Genomic DNA, 19,883 nt, shown 5'->3' with positions numbered 1-19,883 from the left:
AGTTTTTATTTTGGTATGAGCTTTCGTGTGCATGCACACTTCTTCAGATACAGTGAAATGGAAGTTTCCAGGCACTTATGTAGAGAAGGGGTGGGGAGGGGTGGGGATGGGGAGGGGGGATCACTCAGAAGGGTGGTGGAAATGGGTGATTGACTGACTGATAGCTGTTGATGACTGCAAACGACTGCAAATGGTTTTGCATGAAAAAGCAAGGGTTGAGATGGCTGAAGATCGCTTATCATGTATAATGAGATAAGAACCCGATATCTCTGTTCAAACCAGGTCCCTCCATGGTTTTGAGCTTGGTGATAAGTTGCAATTCAGCAACTTCTCTTTCCAGTCTATTTCTGAAATTCTTTTGTAGTAAGACAGCTACTTTGAGATCTTGTATAGAACACACCATCTCAGGACTATTTAATTGCTCATCCTCTAACATTGTGTATGCCATCAAATGCCAACAGTGCCCTTCAGCTCTCTATATTGGACAAACAGGCCAAACCCTACGCCAAAGGATAAATGGACATAAATCTGACATCAGGAACCAGAAGACAGAAAAACCAGTAGGAGAACACTTCAATCTCCCAGGACATTCTATACAAGATCTCAAAGTAGCTGTCTTACTACAAAAGAATTTCAGAAATAGACTGGAAAGAGAAGTTGCTGAATTGCAACTTATCACCAAGCTCAAAACCATGGAGGGACCTGGTTTGAACAGAGATATCGGGTTCTTATCTCATTATACATGATAAGCGATCTTCAGCCATCTCAACCCTTGCTTTTTCATGCAAAACCATTTGCAGTCGTTTGCAGTCATCAACAGCTATCAGTCAGTCAATCACCCATTTCCACCACCCTTCTGAGTGATCCCCCCTCCCCATCCCCACCCCTCCCCACCCCTTCTCTACATAAGTGCCTGGAAACTTCCATTTCACTGTATCTGAAGAAGTGTGCATGCACACGAAAGCTCATACCAAAATAAAAACTTAGTTGGTCTTTAAGGTGCTACTGAAGGAATTTTTTTATTTTACTTCGATCCAGACCAACACGGCTACCTACCTGTAACCAGAAACTGACAGTTCCTTCTCCAAAGGTGGGGGCCAAGGTATGGAGAAACGGGGAGGGGCCAACACTCCCCGGAGACAACAGAGGGCTCAGATGGGGGGGATTGATACCTTTTGAATCAGGACAGGGTGGGGCCAGTCACAGGGATGTGCCGGAGGGCTGGGGGGGGAGAAAGGGGGCTCGATAGCTCATGGGTCGGGACAGGGTGGGGGCAGTCACAGGGATGAGCTGGGGGTGGGGGGAGGGGCAGGATAAGTCATGTGCCCGGACAGAGTGGGGGGAATCACAGGAAAGAACCACAGCAACGTGTGGCCGGGCCAGCTAATAATAATAATAACAACAACAACAATAATAACAATAATGGAATAGGACATCCCCATTTTCATTGGAGAAATGCTGGAGGATTTGAGCACAAAAGCCCCCTCGCCTCCCGTGGTTTCCAGGAAGTGGCATTGAGAAACAGTATTTGGAGCCTGTGTGATGGATAGCGGTGTAGGTATTTAGAGTCAAGGGCCTGGGAGACCTGGGTTCAAATCCCCACTCCCTCTCAGCTTAACTTAACTCGCAGGGTTGTTGTTTTGGGGAATAAAATGAAGAGAGGGGAGCCGAGCATGCCACCTCGAGCTCCTTGGAGGAAGAGGGGCAATATAAATGCATCAAATTAATAAACAAACACTGCCTCTACTCCCAGCTAGCTTGCCCCTTCCTCCTCGCTAGGGAAGGGATTGCGGGTGAGTCACCCGCCACCGTTCTGTGGCTGTGATCCCTTGCTTTCCCAACGAAGGGCGTGCCCTTGCCACAGACTATGAAAGAGCATATGCAGCCACAAGCACAGAGGAAGATCGCTGTAGTTGGAGAAGGTTAAAGTAGGGGGCGGATCTGCTATGAAACTAATGAAGTTTAAGCTTCAGGGCCCCTAATCCCAGAGGCGCCCCTAATCCCAAGAAAGGGGATTCCAAACTAAACATTCAGAAAAAAAACTTTCTGACAGTAAGGGCTGTTCAGCAGTGGAACGGTCTCCCTCCGAAGGTGGTGGACTCTCCTTCCTTGGAGGTTTTTAAGCAGAGGTTGGCTGGCTATCTGTCATGGATGCTTTAGCTGAGATTCCTGCACCGCATGGGGTTGGACTAGATGACCCTTGGGGGTACCTTTCAACTCTAAGATTCTATGATTCCCCAATAACTCAAAAGCTGTAAGGCATAGGGTTTCTTTTGTTCACATCAGTGATGTTGACATGTGAGATAATCTGGTACAGCAATTTTAATCAAAATCTGAGGTGTAGTAGTTAATTTAGAAAAAAATATATATGGTGATCTGTCTTGGAACAACCCCATTGAAAAAGACAACAGTGGTTTCATAAGCCATTCCTTCTTAGCTGGTAATCCTTTCTCTTTCCACCTTTGTGCATATAAAGTTTTAGCTGCTGTTCTCGTGTACATAAATAAACTAGTCAGTTTTCTCAGGACCTCCGTTTATTCCTAGCAGAAAGGCTATAGGGTTATTTTCTTTACAGGATTATCAGTTTAAACATCCTTTTCAATTCATGGAACTGATGGACTATGCTGGAATGGAGAAATTAATTGCCAAATTAACAGAACACAATGACAAAGTGGTTAAGGAAGAATGGAGACCGCTGGTGGATTGTCTATCAAAATATCACCCATATGTGAAGTTGTGGGCAGGATTTGAAATATAAGCAGCAGATTACTGCATGGCAGTGGGGTTTAGACAATAAAAATATGTGTTATAAAACAGCTAATAAAAAGGAGTAAAAAAAAATCAGGAAAGGAGGGGTGGGAAGTCAAGAACAAACTTTGTATGTTAAAAAATGTATAGGATGATGAATGCTTTGAAATATTTTTGGAGACTTTATAGCATGGGAAGGCAAACTAAGGCCTGGGGGCTGGATCTGGCCCAATCGGCTTCTAAATCCAACCCACAGACGGTCCGGGAATCAGCATGTTTTTACATGAGTAGAATGTGTCCTTTTATTTAAAATGCATCTCTGGGTTATTTGTGGGGCATAGGAATTCGTTCATTCCCCCCCCTTCAAAATATAGTCTGCCCCCCCCCCCAACAAGGTCTGAGGGACAATGGTCCAGCCCCCTGCTGAAAAAGTTTGCTGACCCCTGCTTTATAGAATGCTTTGAAATGTTTTTGGAGACTTTATAAAAATGATATGAAAAGAAAGAAGAAAACAGTGGTTAGCCAGACCTCGTTGCTGGTTGCAAAGGGGGGCCCGTAGCAGTTCAAGTTCCAGGACCCACAAAACATAGGTCTGCAACTGGACTAAAGATCTAACCCATCCAGTCTTCTGCTTTCATGGGGGCCAACCGGATGCCTCTGGGAACCCCACGAGCAAGATCTGAGTGCGAAAGTCCTCTTCCGCTTGTATTCCCCAGCCACTGAGATTCAGAGGCAAATTGTCTCTAAGACCGGCAGCAGCCATCGTAACAAGTAACCAGGGATAGCTTTACGCAATGGGCCATAGCTCCGCGTCAGAACTTCTGTCTTGCCTGCTGGAGGTTCCAGGTTCGATCGTCCTGGCATCTGCAGGCAGGGCTTGGGACCCTGGAGAGCAGCTGCCAGTCAGAGTAGACAATACAGTGGTACCTTGGTTCTCCATTCCGGAAGTCCATTCCAAAACCAAAGCGTTCCGAAACCAAGGCACGCTTTCCCATAGGAAGTAATGCAAAAGGGATTGATCTGTTCCAGACTTTTAAAAAAACAAAACCCCTAAAAAAGTAATTTAAAATGAATTTTACTATCTAACGAGACCATGGATCCCTAAAATGAAAGCAATAAACAAAGTACTGCAGTCATACAATCAATCAATCAATCAATCAATCAATCAGTAGCTGAACTGGGTTCCACACTGTCACAAAAACGAAGCCAAAAAGATGCAGAAACAGAAACTCAAAATAAATAGAAACAGACAGACCTCGGCGTAACACTCAAAACGGAAGTGTGGCACTCAAATTCGTCGGCGTAACACTCAAAACGGAGCACGTTCGGCTTCTGAAAAATGTTTGCAAACTGGAATCACAACAACAACAACAACAACAACAACAACAACAACAACAATCCAACAAAATATTAAAATACAGAAATCCATCAAACATTAAAAGCTTCCCTAAACAGGGCTGCCTTGAGATGCCTTCTAAAGGTCTGGTAATTGTTGTTCTTTTTGACCTCTGGTGGGAGGGCGTTCCACAGGGTGGGTGCCACTACCGAGAAGGCCCTCTGCCTGGTTCCCTGTAACTTGGCTTCTCGTAGCGAGGGAACCACCAGAAGGCCCTTGGTACTGGACCTCAGTGTCTGGGCAGAATGATGGGGGTGGAGTCACTCCTTCAGGTATACTGGACTTACTTCCAGGTTTGCAATGTTTGGTTTCAAAGTTTCACATAATTGATCACCTGACATGGCACACACACACACACACACACCACCCCATTCGAATGGCAATGTCCATCAGCTTTGGGGGCCCCCAACCTCCTCAAATGTTTTATTGGGGGGCCTGAAGACCTCTTGACCCCTAGGAGTTGACTTCTAGGTGTCCCGGTGCAGCTCTCGTTTTAAGCAACTGCCCCTCCCCAGCTTTCCAAAGGAGCCCACAAACAACATGCCGCTTCCTCGACTCACCCCGGTGGGAATCGTGAGTGGCAGCTCTCAAAGAGAGGGCTTTGTTCAAGCAGAAACCAGGCCAATTTCTGGAGCCAAGACCTGTGATGTCCTCATAGGTGGGATGCCTCCGAGGTGCTGAAGGGGAACGACAAGAGGCGTCTTGTCGGTGAGAGGTCGGTTGGGGTGGGAGAACCCACCCGTTTCCGTTTCTCGGTTCGGCAACCTTCAGTTTGGTTTTCTTCACGTTTCCGCACCAGTTTGTGATCCTCTCTTCATTTCTTTCTGAAAGGCCTCTCAACATTCTGGTGCAAATTTTACCTGCCATTTGATTCTTTGTGCTTGGAGACGTGGGGATGTCAAAGGCTTCTGGGTTGGGTACTGTTTCACCATAGAACCACGGAGTTGGAAGGGATCCCGGGGGTCATCTAGTCCAACCCCCTGCAATGCAGGAATCTTTCGCTCAACATGGGGCTTGAACCCCCAACCCTGAGGTTAAGAGGCTCTGCTAACTGAACCAGAATTGTTGTTGTTGTTGTTGTTGTTGTTGTTGTTGTTGTTGTTGTTGTTGTTGCTGCTGCTGCTGCTGCTGCTGCTGTATCTGTAAGGTCCCTGGAGTCCCTGTCGGCTAAAAAAGGCAGGGGATAGATAGATGATAGATACAAGCAGTGTGTCTGGAGGTCCTGAACTGCCCAGACAACAAGACCCCCCCCCTCTTGGCCTCGCTGATGTGGTCCAAAGGAAAGCAGAGCAAGACATCGGGCACCAGCTGGACTTCAGGAGTTGCTGGAAGGAGGCGTACAAGGCGCTACCCAACCTCCTTAGGGACCCCACTCCTGAGATATTTATTCATATCTTGCATTTCCCCCAGACAAGGATTCAAGGCAGGCTCACACAAATTAAAACAACACACCTTTTTCTGTTGTGAACTGCCCCGGGACCTTCAGATGAAGGGTGGTATGCGAATTTAATTAATAATAATAATAGTAATAGTAATAGTAATAAATAATTTTTATTTATACCCCGCCCTCCCCAGTCAAAACCAGGCTCAGGGCGGCTAACACCAATAAAATTACAATAAGACATAAAAGAAAAGAATTAATTAAAATACAGATTAAAATACAATACTAAAATTTAAAATTTAAAATGCAGCCTCGTTTTAAGTAGTCCATAAATCCAAACCATGAGGGAGGAAAACACAGGGGTCAGACTGAATCCAACCCAAAGGCCAGGCGGAACAGCTCTGTCTTGCAGGCCCTGCGGAAAGATGACAAATCCCGCAGGACCCTGGTCTCCTGTGAAAGAGTGTTCCACCAAGTTGGGGCCAATACTGAGAAGGCCCTGGCCATAGTTGAGGCCAATCTAGCCAGGTTATGGCTGGGGAGCTCCAGAATATTGTTGTTTGTGGACCTTAAGGTTCTCCGCGGGGCATACCAGGATAGGCGGTCCCGTAGGTACGAGGGTCCCAAGCCGCATAGGGCTTTAAAGGTCAAAACCAGCACCTTAAACCTGATCCTGTACTCCACCGGGAGCCAGTGCAGCTGGTAAAGCACTGGATGAATGTGATCCCGCGGTCGGGACCCCATAAGGAGTAAATAATTTATAAGGTTCAAAAAATAAAAAGGTAAAGGACCCCTGGACGGTTAAGTCCAGTCAAAGGTGACTCTGGGGTTGCGGCGCTCATCTCGCTTTCAGGCCGACGGAGCCGGCATTTGTCCACATAAAACTTTCTGGGTCATGTGGCCAGCAGGACTAAACTGCTTCTGGTGCAATGGAACACTGTGACGGAAACCAGAGCACATGGAAACGCCGTTTACCTTCCCGCTGTAGTGGTGCCTATTTAACTACTTGCACCGGTATGCTTTCGAAATGCTAGGTTGGCAGGAGCTGGGAGAGAGCAATGGGAGCTCACCCTGTCGCGGGGATTCAAACCGCTGACCTTCCAATCGGCAAGCCCAAGAGGCTCAGTGGTTTAGACCACAGCGCCACCCGTGTCCCTCATAATTTATATAATACTAATAATCAGGGAAGCGAGCATTTCAGCCTCCCAAAATATTCTGCAGCTGACCTTAAGGTCACTGAATTAAAGCTCTACAAAGGAACATTGCAGCATAAAGTCCTTGGATATGCACCAGAACAAGAGGTTCCCTTGTTTAATGAATCAGCATAATCGATTTTAATCACACTTCATGCGTTAATTGGTTTACCGATGCCAAGATGTCTGTGTTATCAAAAACTGTTTTTTTAATGGCCCTTATTATAAGGTAATTATTACCACCTATAATTTTCTGCCTTTCATTTCCTTCTGAACCCACCGTGTACAATATCACACACCCCATAACTGTGTGTGTTTGTGTGTGTAATTCAGGATAACAACCCATGAATCTGATGAAGTAGGCATAAAGCCCATGGCAGTGCCATAATAAATTTGCTAGCCTTTCAGGTGTCACAAGACTCTTTGCTGTTTTGTCCTGAAACTTGTTATTCCAAATAATACTACAGCTATTGAGGATGACGGCGATGTTGCAAAGAATCAATTTTAAAGTAATCTAATCATTCTGTTCCCTGAAGCAAAACTTCTCAAAAAGCATGCAGCCTTGGTAATCAGAGCAATATTCCAAACCCTTCTGAGCCAGCCTAAAATTGGTGAAGCTGCCGTATTTTACATTTAGTGGAAACTGTGCTCCAATGTTATTCTGGGCACCACAGTTCAAGAAGGATACTGACAAGCTGGAACGTGTCCAGAAGAGGGCAACCAAAATGGTCAAAGGCCTGGAAACGATGCCTTATGAGGAACAGCTTAGGGAGCTGGGTATGTTTAGCTTGGAGAAGAGAAGGTTAAGGGGTGATATGGTAGCCATGTTCAAATATATAAAAGGATGTCATATAGAGGAGGGTGAAAGGTTGTTTTCTGCTGCTCCAGAGAAGCGGACACGGAGCAATGGATTCAAGCTACAAGAAAGAAGATTCCACCTAAACATTAGGAAGAACTTCCTGACAGTAAGAGCTGTTCGACAGTGGAATTTGCTGCCAAGGAGTGTGGTGGAGTCTCCTTCTTTGGAGGTCTTTAAGCGGAGGCTTGACAGCCATCTGTCAGGAATGCTTTGATGGTGTTTCCTGCTTGGCAGGGGGTTGGACTGGATGGCCCTTGTGGTCTCTTCCAACTCTATGATTCTATGATTCTTTTTTTTTGTGATTGTGGGCAAGATAAGCTTTAGGTTAGGCATCTAAAACGAGCAGAGGTTCATTTGCCTGCTCTTTCAAGTGAAATGATTGGTGCTACCAGTGCATCAAAATAGAAAGGACAGGGGACAAGAAGCTGCGAAAATGACCGTCTATTGTTTGCCTTGAGACCATTTCTCAAACTCTTGATTTGTTTCGAGCCTTGCGGACAGGAGGCAGCCGCCTTCTTCTCTTTGCAGCCAATATAATCCCAAATCCATATTTATTGGGATCATTACAGCTCCACCTTATTGACTCAACATCGCTCTCTAAACAATAGCCGAAAGGAACAAGGATCTTTCATCGCCACCCGCCCCGAGACAAGAGCCTTTAAATATGAAATGGGAGAGATAATAAATGTTGTCAGCTGTAGTATCCCATTAGATAAATATTGCTCAGTATTAATTGCTATGTTGTTCAAATACTGGCTCCCAAATGTCTGCTGTCCTCTTGACACCTCGAGTTCTTCTGCAGATGTTTGACCTCTGCACAGATGGGAATATTTGGGAGTAATGCGGGCAAGGGGGGTAGGAGTTCGAGATTCTTCCTGGCAGTCCCACTCCCAGCCAGTGATGGAGATGGGTCATCCGAGACACCAGACGCCATGGTCCTCTGCAGAAGCATAAGTATAAAGTATTGCCTGCAATGCAAGGGGTTGAATTTAATGGCCCTTTGGATCTCCTTCTGACTGTACAGCTCTATGGTTCCACTTACTTTATGCTTGTGAAACGTGGACCATAAACGCCATCTCCAACTCCTCAAAATATTCCATCAACGGTGTCTCTGAAAAATTGTACACATCGCTTGGGAAGACAGGCAAACTAATGCCAGTGTACTGGAAGGAGCAAAGATCACCAGTGTTGAAGCAATGATTCTTCAACATCAACTTCACTGGACTGGTCATCTTGTGCGGATGCCTGATGATCGTCTTCCAAAGCAACTACTCTATTCCGAATTTAAAAATTGAAAGTGTAATCCCGGTGGTCAACCAAAGAGCTTTAAAACTCTCTCAAGGCAAATCTTTTTTTAAAATGTAGTATAAACACTGACAACTTGGAAACACTGGCCCGCGAGTGCTCCAACTGGAGAACAGCCTTTACCAAAGGTGTCGTGGGCTTTGAAGATGCTCGAACTCAGGGCGAAAGGGAGAAACGTGCTAAGAGGAAGGCACGCTTGGCAAACCCTCACCATGATCAATACCCGCCCAGAAACCAATGTCCCCACTATGGAAGGACGGGTGGATCCAGAATTGGACTCCACAGTCACTTATGGGCTCAGTGTTAAAACCGTGTTGATGGAAGGCAGTCTTACTCGGCTACGAGTGATTGCCGAAGAAGAAGAAGAAGAAGAAGAAGGTGATGATGAAGAAGAAGGTGATGATGAAGAAGAAGGTTCCACCTAAACATTAGGAAGAACTTCCTGACAGTAAGAGCTGTTCGACAGTGGAATTTGCTGCCAAGGAGTGTGGTGGAGTCTCCTTCTTTGGAGGTCTTTAAGCGGAGGCTTGACAGCCATCTGTCAGGAATGCTTTGATGGTGTTTCCTGCTTGGCAGGGGGTTGGACTGGATGGCCCTTGTGGTCTCTTCCAACTCTATGATTCTATGTAAACTAATGCAAAGACTGCCAGAACATAGACACCAGAAATTGGGCTGCGCCCGTCCAGATTGGAGTGTAGCTGGGCCACCGGCCAAAGCTGATGGAAGGCTCTTTGCCCTACCAAAGTCACCTGAGCTTTTCTGTGGATCCAGAAATACCCACAAGCTATGTCCCTGCTCCTTCAGAGAGAGTGTAGCCTCATCTGGAGCAGGCCACACCCTGCCCACCCTGCCTAGGGAGCCACCCACTAATAGTGCTTCCGTCTTGCCTGGATTGAGCATAAATGTTTGTTGGCTCTTGTCCAGTCCATTGCTAAGGCCAGACGTCAATCTAGCACAGCCCGTGCCACACCTGCAGGTGTCAAGGAGAAGCAGAGCTGAGCATCATCAAGGTGCTGCTGCCAACACGCTCCGAGACTCCAGGTAGCCCCACTCAGCAGGTTCATGCGGATGTCGAACAGCAGGAGGAGGGGATTAAAATTGATGAAATAAAGGAACATCTTCAAAGTCGGTTGCATCATAGGCAGCTAAAAGATATTTTCAAAGAGGGCAATAAGAAAGGCTTTCTATATGCGGTTTCTAAATTCCAAAAGGAAGTAATAGAAGAGAACTCAAAATTATTTAAAAAAAAGGATGTACAATACCCTCTTGGAATGGGAAACGAAAGCTGAGGAAGTAAAATCAGTTATGATCAAATGGGCCACAATATACAATTCGAAGATTGGATAAAACTTTGGAAAGTAAAATTGAAATTTACAGATTGTTAGAAGAAAATTATATGAAGATGATGTATAGATGGTATATCTCACCGGTGAAATTGGCCAAAATATATAAAAATGAGGGACACAGGTGGCGCTGTGGGTTAAACCACAGAGCCTAGGGCTTGCTGATCAGAAGGTCGGCGGTTTGAATCCCTGCGACGGGGTGAGCTCCCGTTGCTCGGTCCCTGCCAACCTAGCAGTTCAAAAGCACGTCAAAGTGCAAGTAGATAAATAGGTACCACTACAGCGGGAAGGTAAACAGCATTTCCCTGCGCTGCTCTGGTTCGCCAGAAGCGGCTTTGTCATGCTGGCCACATGACCTGGAAGCTGTATGCCGGCTTCCGCAGCTAATAACGCGAGATGAGCGCCGCAACCCCAGAGTTGGTCACGACTGGACCTAATGGTCAGGGGTCCCTTTACCTTTTATATAAAAATGAACAGTGTTGGAGTTGTAAAGAGGTTGAAGGGACCTTTTACCATATGTGGTGGGATTGTAAAAGTGTTAAGTTATATTGAGAAATGATATATAATGAATTTTTAAAAATGTTTAAAATAACATTTGTTAAGCAGCCAGATGCCTTCCTGTTGGGCAGGCATCCCCAAACTGCGGCCCTCCAGATGTTTTGGCCTACAACTCCCATCATCCCTAGCTAACAGGACCAGTGGTCAGGGATGATGGGGATTGTAGTCCAAAACATCTGGAGGGCCGAAGTTTGGGGATGCCTGCTGTTGGGTATTTTAGCACAAGATCTGCCGAAAGAGAAAAGGACACTGTTTATGTATGTGACTGCAGCAGCAAGAATATTGATAGCACAGAAGTGGAAGATTGGAGAAATTCCAACAAAAGATCAATGGCAAGAAAAACTGGTGAATTATGCGGAGTTGGCGAAGCTGGCGGAGAGGGGGGAGGCGTGGTGGCAGACACCCCTGCTTGCCTCTGTTCCAGGTGTTCACCCAAGTCTGACTGATGGTTGCTATCCGTAGTCAGCGCGTCCTGCAATGCTGCAGGAGCTTAGCCGAACCAGAGCCTATGCAACCACTCACTTGATTTGTAATCAATGAAGTTATGGCCTAAATTCTGCCTAAACCAAACCAAAATTTGAGTCCTGTCTGAATTTATTTCTAGGCCAGGTTAAAGGGTTTCCACGCGCAAAGAAGAATGGCAACTTGAACTGTTGGAATATGCGCAGCTTGCAGACCTAACATACGGAATAAGAGAACAAGAAAAACATACGTTTCAAGAAGATTGGAAAATGTTTCTTGAATATATAGGGGGAAACTGTGTATATTTGAAAACGTGGGCGGCATTAAGATAAATTCAACAGTGTGAACGAGTTTTGTTGGGTGTAATAATGGTTTAGTAAAATTTATGTAAAATATGCAGGGATTTATGTTACGCAAAATGAACCATGGAAAGAGAAGAAGGGAAGTCTTTGACATTTTAAGGTTGTTTAAATGAATATTCTAAAATGTAAAAAGAAAATTTAATAAAAATTAGAGGGGGGAATTAAGTGGGGGTGGGGAGAAACAATGCACGCTGCCTTGAGCTCCTTAGAGGAGAAAAAAGGTGGGGGATACTGTAAATGCAACCAACAGAGTTCCTTCCCTTCTGCCACCAGGTCTGCCCATCTCACAAGCCATCAAACTCCTGCAGGAGAAGCTCTCTGCCTTCCGGGTGACGCTTCCGGACTTCCACCTGCGTGCCGTCTGCGATTACTTCCACAACACCTTCATTAAACATTATGGGCTGCACCAGTTCGTTCTGGCTCAGGAGAGGGACCGCTGCCAGACCTTTGCCAGCCTGGAGGTCTACGCTCCCCCCAAGCCCCTGCCGCTGAGGAGGGGCATGGAAATCAGGGCCTGGAAGTACCAGCAGCAGCTGGCCGCCATCTCTGCAGCGGAGGAGGAAAAGCAGGCCGAAATGGTGCGGATCAGGGGAACCTTGTGCAGAGAGAGGGAGAACATGCTCGAGGAGGTCTACAGGAGCGTCCGGACGCAAACGGCGACCCTGGAGAAAGAGGTGAGCTTGGGGCAAAAGCCTAACTGCCGACTCCATCGTAGCAGCCTCTTCTCGCAGACAGCTGCATTGATTTCTTTTATTACTGTTTGCTCCATAAAATTTATGCAATGTGTAAACAACAAGAGTACCGTACCTCAAAGCAGTTTGCAAAAAAGATAACTCTATGGGAGGCACCCCCAAACTGCGGCCCTCCAGATGTTTTGGCCTACAACTCCCATGATCCCTAGCAAACAGGGCCAGTGGTCAGGGAAGATGGGAATTGTAGTCCAAAACATCTGGAGGGCCGAAGTTTGGGGATGCTTGCTCTATGGCATCAATAATAATAATAAATCGCAGCAGCAGCAGCAGCAACAAACAACAACAACAACAACAACAACTTATTTATACCCCGCCCATCTGGCTGGGTTACCCCAGTCACCCTGGGCGGTTTCCAACGGATGATTAAAAACACAATAAAACATAAAACATTAATGACTTCCCTACACTTCCCTACACAGGGCTGCCTTCAGATGTCTTCTAAAAGTCAGATAGTTGTTTATTTCCTTGACATCTGATGGGAAGCGTTCCACAGGGCAGGTGCCACTACCGAGAAGGCCCTCTGCCTGGTTCCCTGTAACTTCGCTTTTCGCAGGGAGGGAACTGCCAAAAGGCAGTTGGAGCTGGACCTCAATGTAGGGGCTGAACGATGGGGATGGAGATGCTCCTTCAGGTATACTGGTCCAAGGCTGTTTAGGACTTTAAAGGTGAGCACCAACACTTTGAATTGTCTTTCAGGACTGGTGTTATGTAGTCTCGGTGGCCGCTCCCAGTCACCAGTCTAGCTGCCGCATTCTGGATTAGTTGTAGTTTCTGGGTCACCTTCAAAGGTAGCCCCACATAGAGTGCATTACAGTAGTCCAAGCGGGAGATAACCAGAGCATGCACCACTCTGGCGAGACAGTCCGCAGGCAGGTAGGGTCTTATCCTGCATACCAGATGGAGCTGGTAGACAGCTGCCCCGGACACAGAATGGACCTGCGCCTCCATGGACAGCTGGGAGTCCAAAATGACTCCTGGGTTGCACAGTTACCCTATTCAGGACCAGGGAGTCATCCGCACCCCCTGTCCCCCACGAACAGTACTTCTATCTTGTCAGGATTCAACCTCAATCTGTTAGCTGCCATCCATCCTTCAATAGTTTAATACAAAACTACGAAAGCAGGTCGAAATTCACGCCGTCTTTCTAAGCATCTGGGTACACTTGTCTAAACAGGAACGCCTTCAGCAGACGCCGAAAGGAATATGGTGAAGGCGCCTGCTTGAGATCAATAGGCAGGGAGTTCCAAAGTGCACCAAATGACTGGGAGGCAGCAAATGGGGGCTGGGGTATTGTGTGGCACCTTTAGTAGTGGCAATTCCGTGGATCGAAGCGGCCGAGCGGGTACCTGTTGGGGTAAGGCGATCTTGTGCACAAAGTTGCGCCCAGCTGTTAAGGTCTTTCTGTTATAATAGTAACATCTGGAACTTGGCACCCCAGTTCCTGGCAACTGGGGTTCAGAAGCTCATGCCTCTAGCAGTAGCGGTTAGTGGATGTTGGCACCCCCCAGCATCCCCCTGTCTCCCCCTTGCCTCGTTGCAGCCCCCTAGGTAATCCCACTGGCCCCCAGGGTGTGGTACTGCCCTCTTTGGGATCTAGCGCATCGATCCCACTTTGTACCACAGGTTCCACTTGCTGCCAAACTACGTCTTTTGGGTCTCCCGTCCCTGGCAGCCTGTTGACAGCACTTCAGAGTTACGTCTGTGGCTGCCTCATCCAAAACTTTCTCCCCAGCCCTGATTTGCATAATCAAGCTGCGACGTGTCTTATCGCCCTCGAGACGGAAAATCTCCTCCTTGCTGAGACTTGCTTCCCTGCCTGGGAGCGCACTGTTTGGGGAAACCGAATGAAACTCTGACGTGTTTTTACTATTACTGCCAGCCCATCTACGGAGTGGAATTAATTGGCAATTAACGCTCACACGTGTGTGCCTCAATGCGCTGCCAGCAACGGCCGCGGGTGAGTTCAGAGAATGTCACCTTTTGAACTCGAGCCGAGACGTCTATCCTGGAGTGCTCAGTGGGTTGTTCAGCGTACCACCCTGTGCTCAAACTGGGGGGGGGGGGACCCAGCACCCATCCTTCCCAGTTCCTGGGCTTGGGTCCCGTTGCCGTGGACGTCCTTCGAGATCCGGTGGCTCTCCTCCAACCTCGATCAGCTCCTGGGAGATTGGCACAAGGCCAGTCCTCACAGCTGCCTGACGGCTTCTGCTGACAAGTATCATAAATGTTGCCTCCCTGACCCACATTGGCCCCCACACTCTCTCCCCGGCCCCTCCCCGGCCTTCTTGCCAGTTCCCAAGCTCCACCCTGGCTTCTCAGAATGCGCAAGGTCAAAACCTTCGCAGAGCTAGTCGCTGAGAAGCGGCGGGCCTTGCAAATATCGGGGGCAAACATGGTGGCCGGCAGCGGCCACATTTGTTTGCGATGCACCTGTTTTGCAAGCATATAAACCGGACGTGGAAATCTAATTTGAACAGTGAAAAGGGGAGGTGCATACCCTCCAAGTGCCCTGATTTTCCAGGGACAGTCCCAGAATCACAGAAGCCGACCTAGTTTCTGATTTGATCTGGAAATGTCCCGGTTTTCCTTTTTCCACATCTTGGAGAACACATTAAGATGGAGATGGTAGCCAAGTTTCTGCAGCATGCAATGAGGATTTGCAAATGCCAGACCACAGCATTTTAATTGTTAGGTGCAGATTTTGAGGAGTGATTTCATTGTATAGTGGTACCTCGGGTTACGAACACGATCCTTTCCAGGACGCAGTTCGTAACCTGAAATGGTCATAACCCGAAGTGCCATTTTGCACATGCACAATTTCTGTGATTTCTGCGCTTTGCGCATGCGCAAACACTTCCGGGTTTGCGGCGTTCGTAACCCAAGGTGTTTGTATCCCAAGGTGTTTGTAACCCGAGGTGTTTGTAACCCGAGGTGTTTGTAACCCGAGGTGTTCATAACCCAAGGTGTTCGTAACCCAAGGTGTTCGTAACCCAAGGTGTTCGTAACCCGAGGTACGACTGTACTGAAGCTTTCAGAATTTTGTCTATATGCCAATAAAGATGTGAGGTTGGGGTTGACGTGCTCAACAACCTCAAGCGACCTTGCTGTGCTAGTTAACCATTTTGGGAGTCCATTGGCAAGTTCATTCTAAGTCCAGCGGAAACGTCAGAAGCCACAATGCCCTGTCTTTGTTTTCCAGACTCTGATGTCTCTTGTCCGAGAAGCGATTAAGGCCCAGGTCCAGAGTCTGCATGATATCATCCAGAACGAGATCCAGGCCACCTTTGAAATCCTTCAGCTCCGGCTCCAGAAGAAGGCTTTGCTGCTCAACCCGCCTGCACCTTACCCCCCACCCTTCTGTCCTTCTGATGGAAGGAAGGTCAGCAAGCAGAAGAGGCTGAAGGACTTAATATTAGAGGCTCAGATTAAGGAGAAGGAGATGGAGGAGAGGGAGAAGGAGAAGGAGAGGGAGAAGGAGAGGAAGGCGGCGGCAAAGGCGGCGGCGAAGGCTGCAAAAGAAGAGAAGAAATCAAAGAAGAAAAAGAAGTGAGGACAGCATTCAGGTCCCCCCAGGCATGCCCTGACATTCTCAATCCCATGCCTGTGTTCTCTTTTCCAGGTCGTCTTCTTCATCCTCTGGCTTTGAGGCGAATTCTCAGTGCCACAATAAATCTGTGTCTGGGGCTTTCCCACTTCAGACTGCAGGTGGAACCTCACTTTCCTTCAAATACATCCCATAGAAAACGTGCGCATCAGGGGGGAAGTGTTGTGGCCTTGCCTTCCTCTCTGACACGCTGGTTTTCTATGGAGATAATTTTCTGTCTCCCTCTTTCACGTGAACACCCCCCCCCCCCAGCTTGCAGCCTTAAGCTGTCTCGTGCAGACACAGGTTAACTCCCTCACTGAGAACAAACCCCAAGTCCCTTTGTTCACAGGGGTAGTAGAGATTTACAAAGAAACCCAAAAACAGATGTGTGTGCCTAAATGTAGATGAAGCAAACACCAACATTCACCAAAACATCAGAGGGTTTCGTTCCATCTTTCTCAACAAAAATTCTTCCCGCCAGGGCTATGGAAGGATAAAGAGACTGTTTTGGATACTGCAAAGGGTTCATCGTGAGCTCCTTCTGTCTTTACCCTTCCAAATAAACTAAAACATTTAATATTTCTTTCAACTCAAGCTGGCATGTGGTTTTTTTGGGGGGGGCATTGTTTTAAATAGCTATGTTACCCTCCGAGTTCCCACTGGCAGGCAGTCCTGAAAACTAGTCCTGCTTATGTTTGCAGCCTTCGGTCCTGATCCAGTTTCTGGCAGCGCACAGAGCATGGCTGGGAATGCGCATCTCAGGGTTTGTCAAAATGTGACACATTCCATTCAAAGGGATAGACCAGGCATCCCCAAACTGTGGCCCTCCAGATGCTTTGGCCTACAACTCCCATGATCCCTAGCTAAAAGGACCAGCGGTCAGGGATGATGGGAATTGTAGTCCAAAACATCTGGAGGGCCGAAGTTCGGGGATGCCTGGGATAGACCACCTCTATGGGCGATAATGGGCACAGAATCCCAATTGCACACATACTGATCACAGGCCCTCCGAGTGTCCCTATTTCAGAAGCCATCCCGGTTTCTGATTTAATCCCAGAATGTCCTGCTTTTCCTTCGGACGTCTCTGATTTCGTTCGGAGAAATGTTGGAGTGTATGTAATGGGACGTCCCTATTTTCATCGGAGAAATGTAGGAGGGGGTGTAATCAACGTACAGTGGTGCCTCGCTTAACGAATGCCCTGCTTAACGAAATTTCCGCTTAACGAAATGATTTTTCGAGCGGAGGTTGCCTCGCTAGACGAATTCGTTTTATGAGAAATTCGTCTAGCGAATCGCGGTTTCCCATAGGAATGCATTGAAATTCAATTAATGCGTTCCTATGGGCAAAAAAAAATTCAATGCATTCCTATGGGATTCGCTAGACGAATTTTTCGTTATAAGAAAAGACCCGTGGAAGGAATTAAATTCGTCTAGCCCGGCACCACTGTACCTGGATCAGTCTGGCTATTTCAATGCACTGTTAATACTCAGTCCTCAGCATTCCGGCAGAATGTTTGGAAATCTAAGTAAGCAAGTTGGCACACTATGTTGCAGTAGGGAGTAAATCTCTCTCTCTCTCTCTCTCTCTCTCTCTCTCTCTCTCTCTCTCTCTCTCACACACACACACACACACACACACACACACACACACACACACTTTGAAAGCACATAAAACAAATCCAGATATTTTAAGCAAACCCAGCGGCATTTAACCTCTCATTCCGCTCAGGTCTTCCTCTTTAGGAACCTCTCGCTTCTGCCCTTTCATAAACAAATCAAACAGGAAGGTAAGTCAGCCTCAGAGACCCCACCCTTCCCAAACCCCCCATCCATTGCTTTCGACTTCTGAGCCATCTTCTCGGGAGTCTTGCTCTCTCCTTCCATGGGGTTTCAGGGGAAGATCAGACACTGTTTGGGCTGGTGCCTTGCATCCAAGCGGATTGGGGAATTTCCTTCCTGAGACCACGGCAAGACGACTAATGTCCCACTCTCCCCAGAGCTCATAGGGAGGGGCGTGATCACGGTGGAAGGGTCCCCAGAACGTACTGGAAATAAGAGGGAAAGGTCTGTGGTTGGGGGTGGGGAGAGGAACTAATACGATGGAAATATCTAAGATGAAAGAAGCTTCAGTTGAATGGGGATATGTTCACAGAATCAGAGAACTGTGGAGTTGGAGGGGACGCCAAAGATCATCTAGTCCAACCCCCTGCAAGGCAGGAACTACAACTATAAAAATCCCTGGCAGGTAGCCATCTAACATATGCTTAAAAGCTCCAAGGAAGGAGAATTCACAACCTCCCAAGGGAGTCCGTTCTACTGTCAAACAGCTTTTGCTGTCAGAAAGTTTCCACATATGTTTAGTCGGGAATCTCCTTGTAACTTGGAGCCATTGGTTCGAGTCCAACCCTCCAGAGCAGGAGAAAACAAGATTGCTCCATGTTCCATGTGACAGCCCTTGAGGAATTTGAAGATGGCTATCCTATCTCCTCTGAGTCTTCTCTTTTCCGGGCTGTGAACATTTCTATGTTCAAACAGCAATGCCGCAGTTAATGAAGGTAATTTAGGAGCAACCTCTGTGGTTTAGCCAGCCTTGTTAATTACGGCATGAAGAACTTCCAGGAAGACACATGATTCCCCAGGGAATTGGCCCTTAGACTTCAGCGTGTGATATGGCATGATAGACATCTTCAAAGATGGGCTGTCCCGTGAAAGATCCTGTCATTTTCTGCTGTTTTGGAGGGTAGGACACAAACCAATGGATTCAAATGACAAAGTATGGTACAAGAAGGTAATTTGTAGCTCCAAAGTGAGCCAAGTATTTCCAGAAGGACAGTGGTGCAGCAAAAACAATAAATTTTTGAGGCACCAAATTTTCATTTTCTTCTTCATCATCATCATCATCATCATCTTAACTTTCTATTCCACCCTTCCTTTCAAGAGACAAACAGATTTATTATGGCTTATGTTTTCATGTGCTCCATGACATTGTTGTTGTTTTGTCGTTTAGTCGTGTCCGACTCTTCGTGCCCCCAATGGACCATAGCACGCCAGGCACTCCTGTCTTGCACTGCCTCCCGCAGTTTGGTCAAACTCATGTTCGTAGCTTCGAGAACACTGTCCAACCATCTCGTCCTCTGTCGTCCCCTTCTCCTAGTGCCCTCCATCTTCCCCAACATCAGGGTCTTTTCCAAGGATTCTTCTCTTCTCATGAGGTGGCCAATGACATTAGCAACCGCCAAGAAGCCAGGGAATGTTTAACCTAAGAGGACAGGTAACCTGGGGCTCCCATCCTCTTCTAACAGAGCCTTCAGTCAGGGAATACACCTCCCCTGAGCTAACTTAACATCTGGGGTGACTTATCCCCTAGCAATGCTCAGGAGAGCAAGCAATGATCAAAGAAATAAAACCAACACAAAATCATTGTTCAAAACAAGATACGGGCAACTCGCGTCTTATGAGGGGGTTATGTTCCTGGGACGACGCATATATCCGAAAAACATGTATACTCAAACTGCCCCCACTTGAGCAATCTTACCTTTCAGATTCCTTCAGTAGCACCTTAAAGACCAACTAAGTTTTTATTTTGGTATGAGCTTTCGTGTGCATGCACACTTCTTCAGATACTTCGTGTGCATGCATACTTCTTCAGTGCATGCACACGAAAGCTCATACCAAAATAAAAACTTAGTTGGTCTTTAAGGTGCTACTGAAGGAATTTTTTTATTTTACTTCGACCCAGACCAACACGGCTACCTACCTGTTACCTTCCAGAGTTGAACAGGCCCCACCCACATTAAAAAAAAAACCCCACAAGGCAGACAGTTCTTGCGAGATCTTGCTGCAGAGCGTGCCAGAAAAAACCCTGCACAAAAATAGCTTCCTTGCATTTGATTTGTGCAATGGCTGGGAAGTTGCCTGCTCTTGATGAGATTACTCTC

The 19,883-nt window shown here is 47.1% G+C and overlaps 1 protein-coding gene across 1 annotated transcript in view; it reads left to right on the top strand.

Moving 5' to 3' along the window:
- C3H8orf74 (chromosome 3 C8orf74 homolog) overlaps window positions 1-16,534 on the top strand; it is a 45,222-nt gene extending 28,688 nt beyond the window's left edge. Inside the window, exons 3-4 of the mRNA XM_088666935.1 lie at window positions 11,881-12,281; window positions 15,559-16,534. Coding sequence (XP_088523061.1) covers window positions 11,881-12,281; window positions 15,559-15,909 — 752 coding nt within the window. The 3' untranslated portion in view covers window positions 15,910-16,534. The remainder of the gene's footprint in view (window positions 1-11,880; window positions 12,282-15,558) is intronic.
- The last annotated feature ends 3,349 nt before the right edge of the window (window positions 16,535-19,883 follow it).

This window comes from Zootoca vivipara, chromosome 3 (assembly GCF_965207765.1).
Source record: "Zootoca vivipara chromosome 3, rZooViv2.hap1.1, whole genome shotgun sequence".
NCBI classification, from domain to species: Eukaryota; Metazoa; Chordata; class Lepidosauria; order Squamata; family Lacertidae; genus Zootoca; species Zootoca vivipara.
The sequence above is the reverse complement of the archived record's forward strand: the minus strand, read 5'-3'. Positions and strand labels throughout refer to the sequence as shown.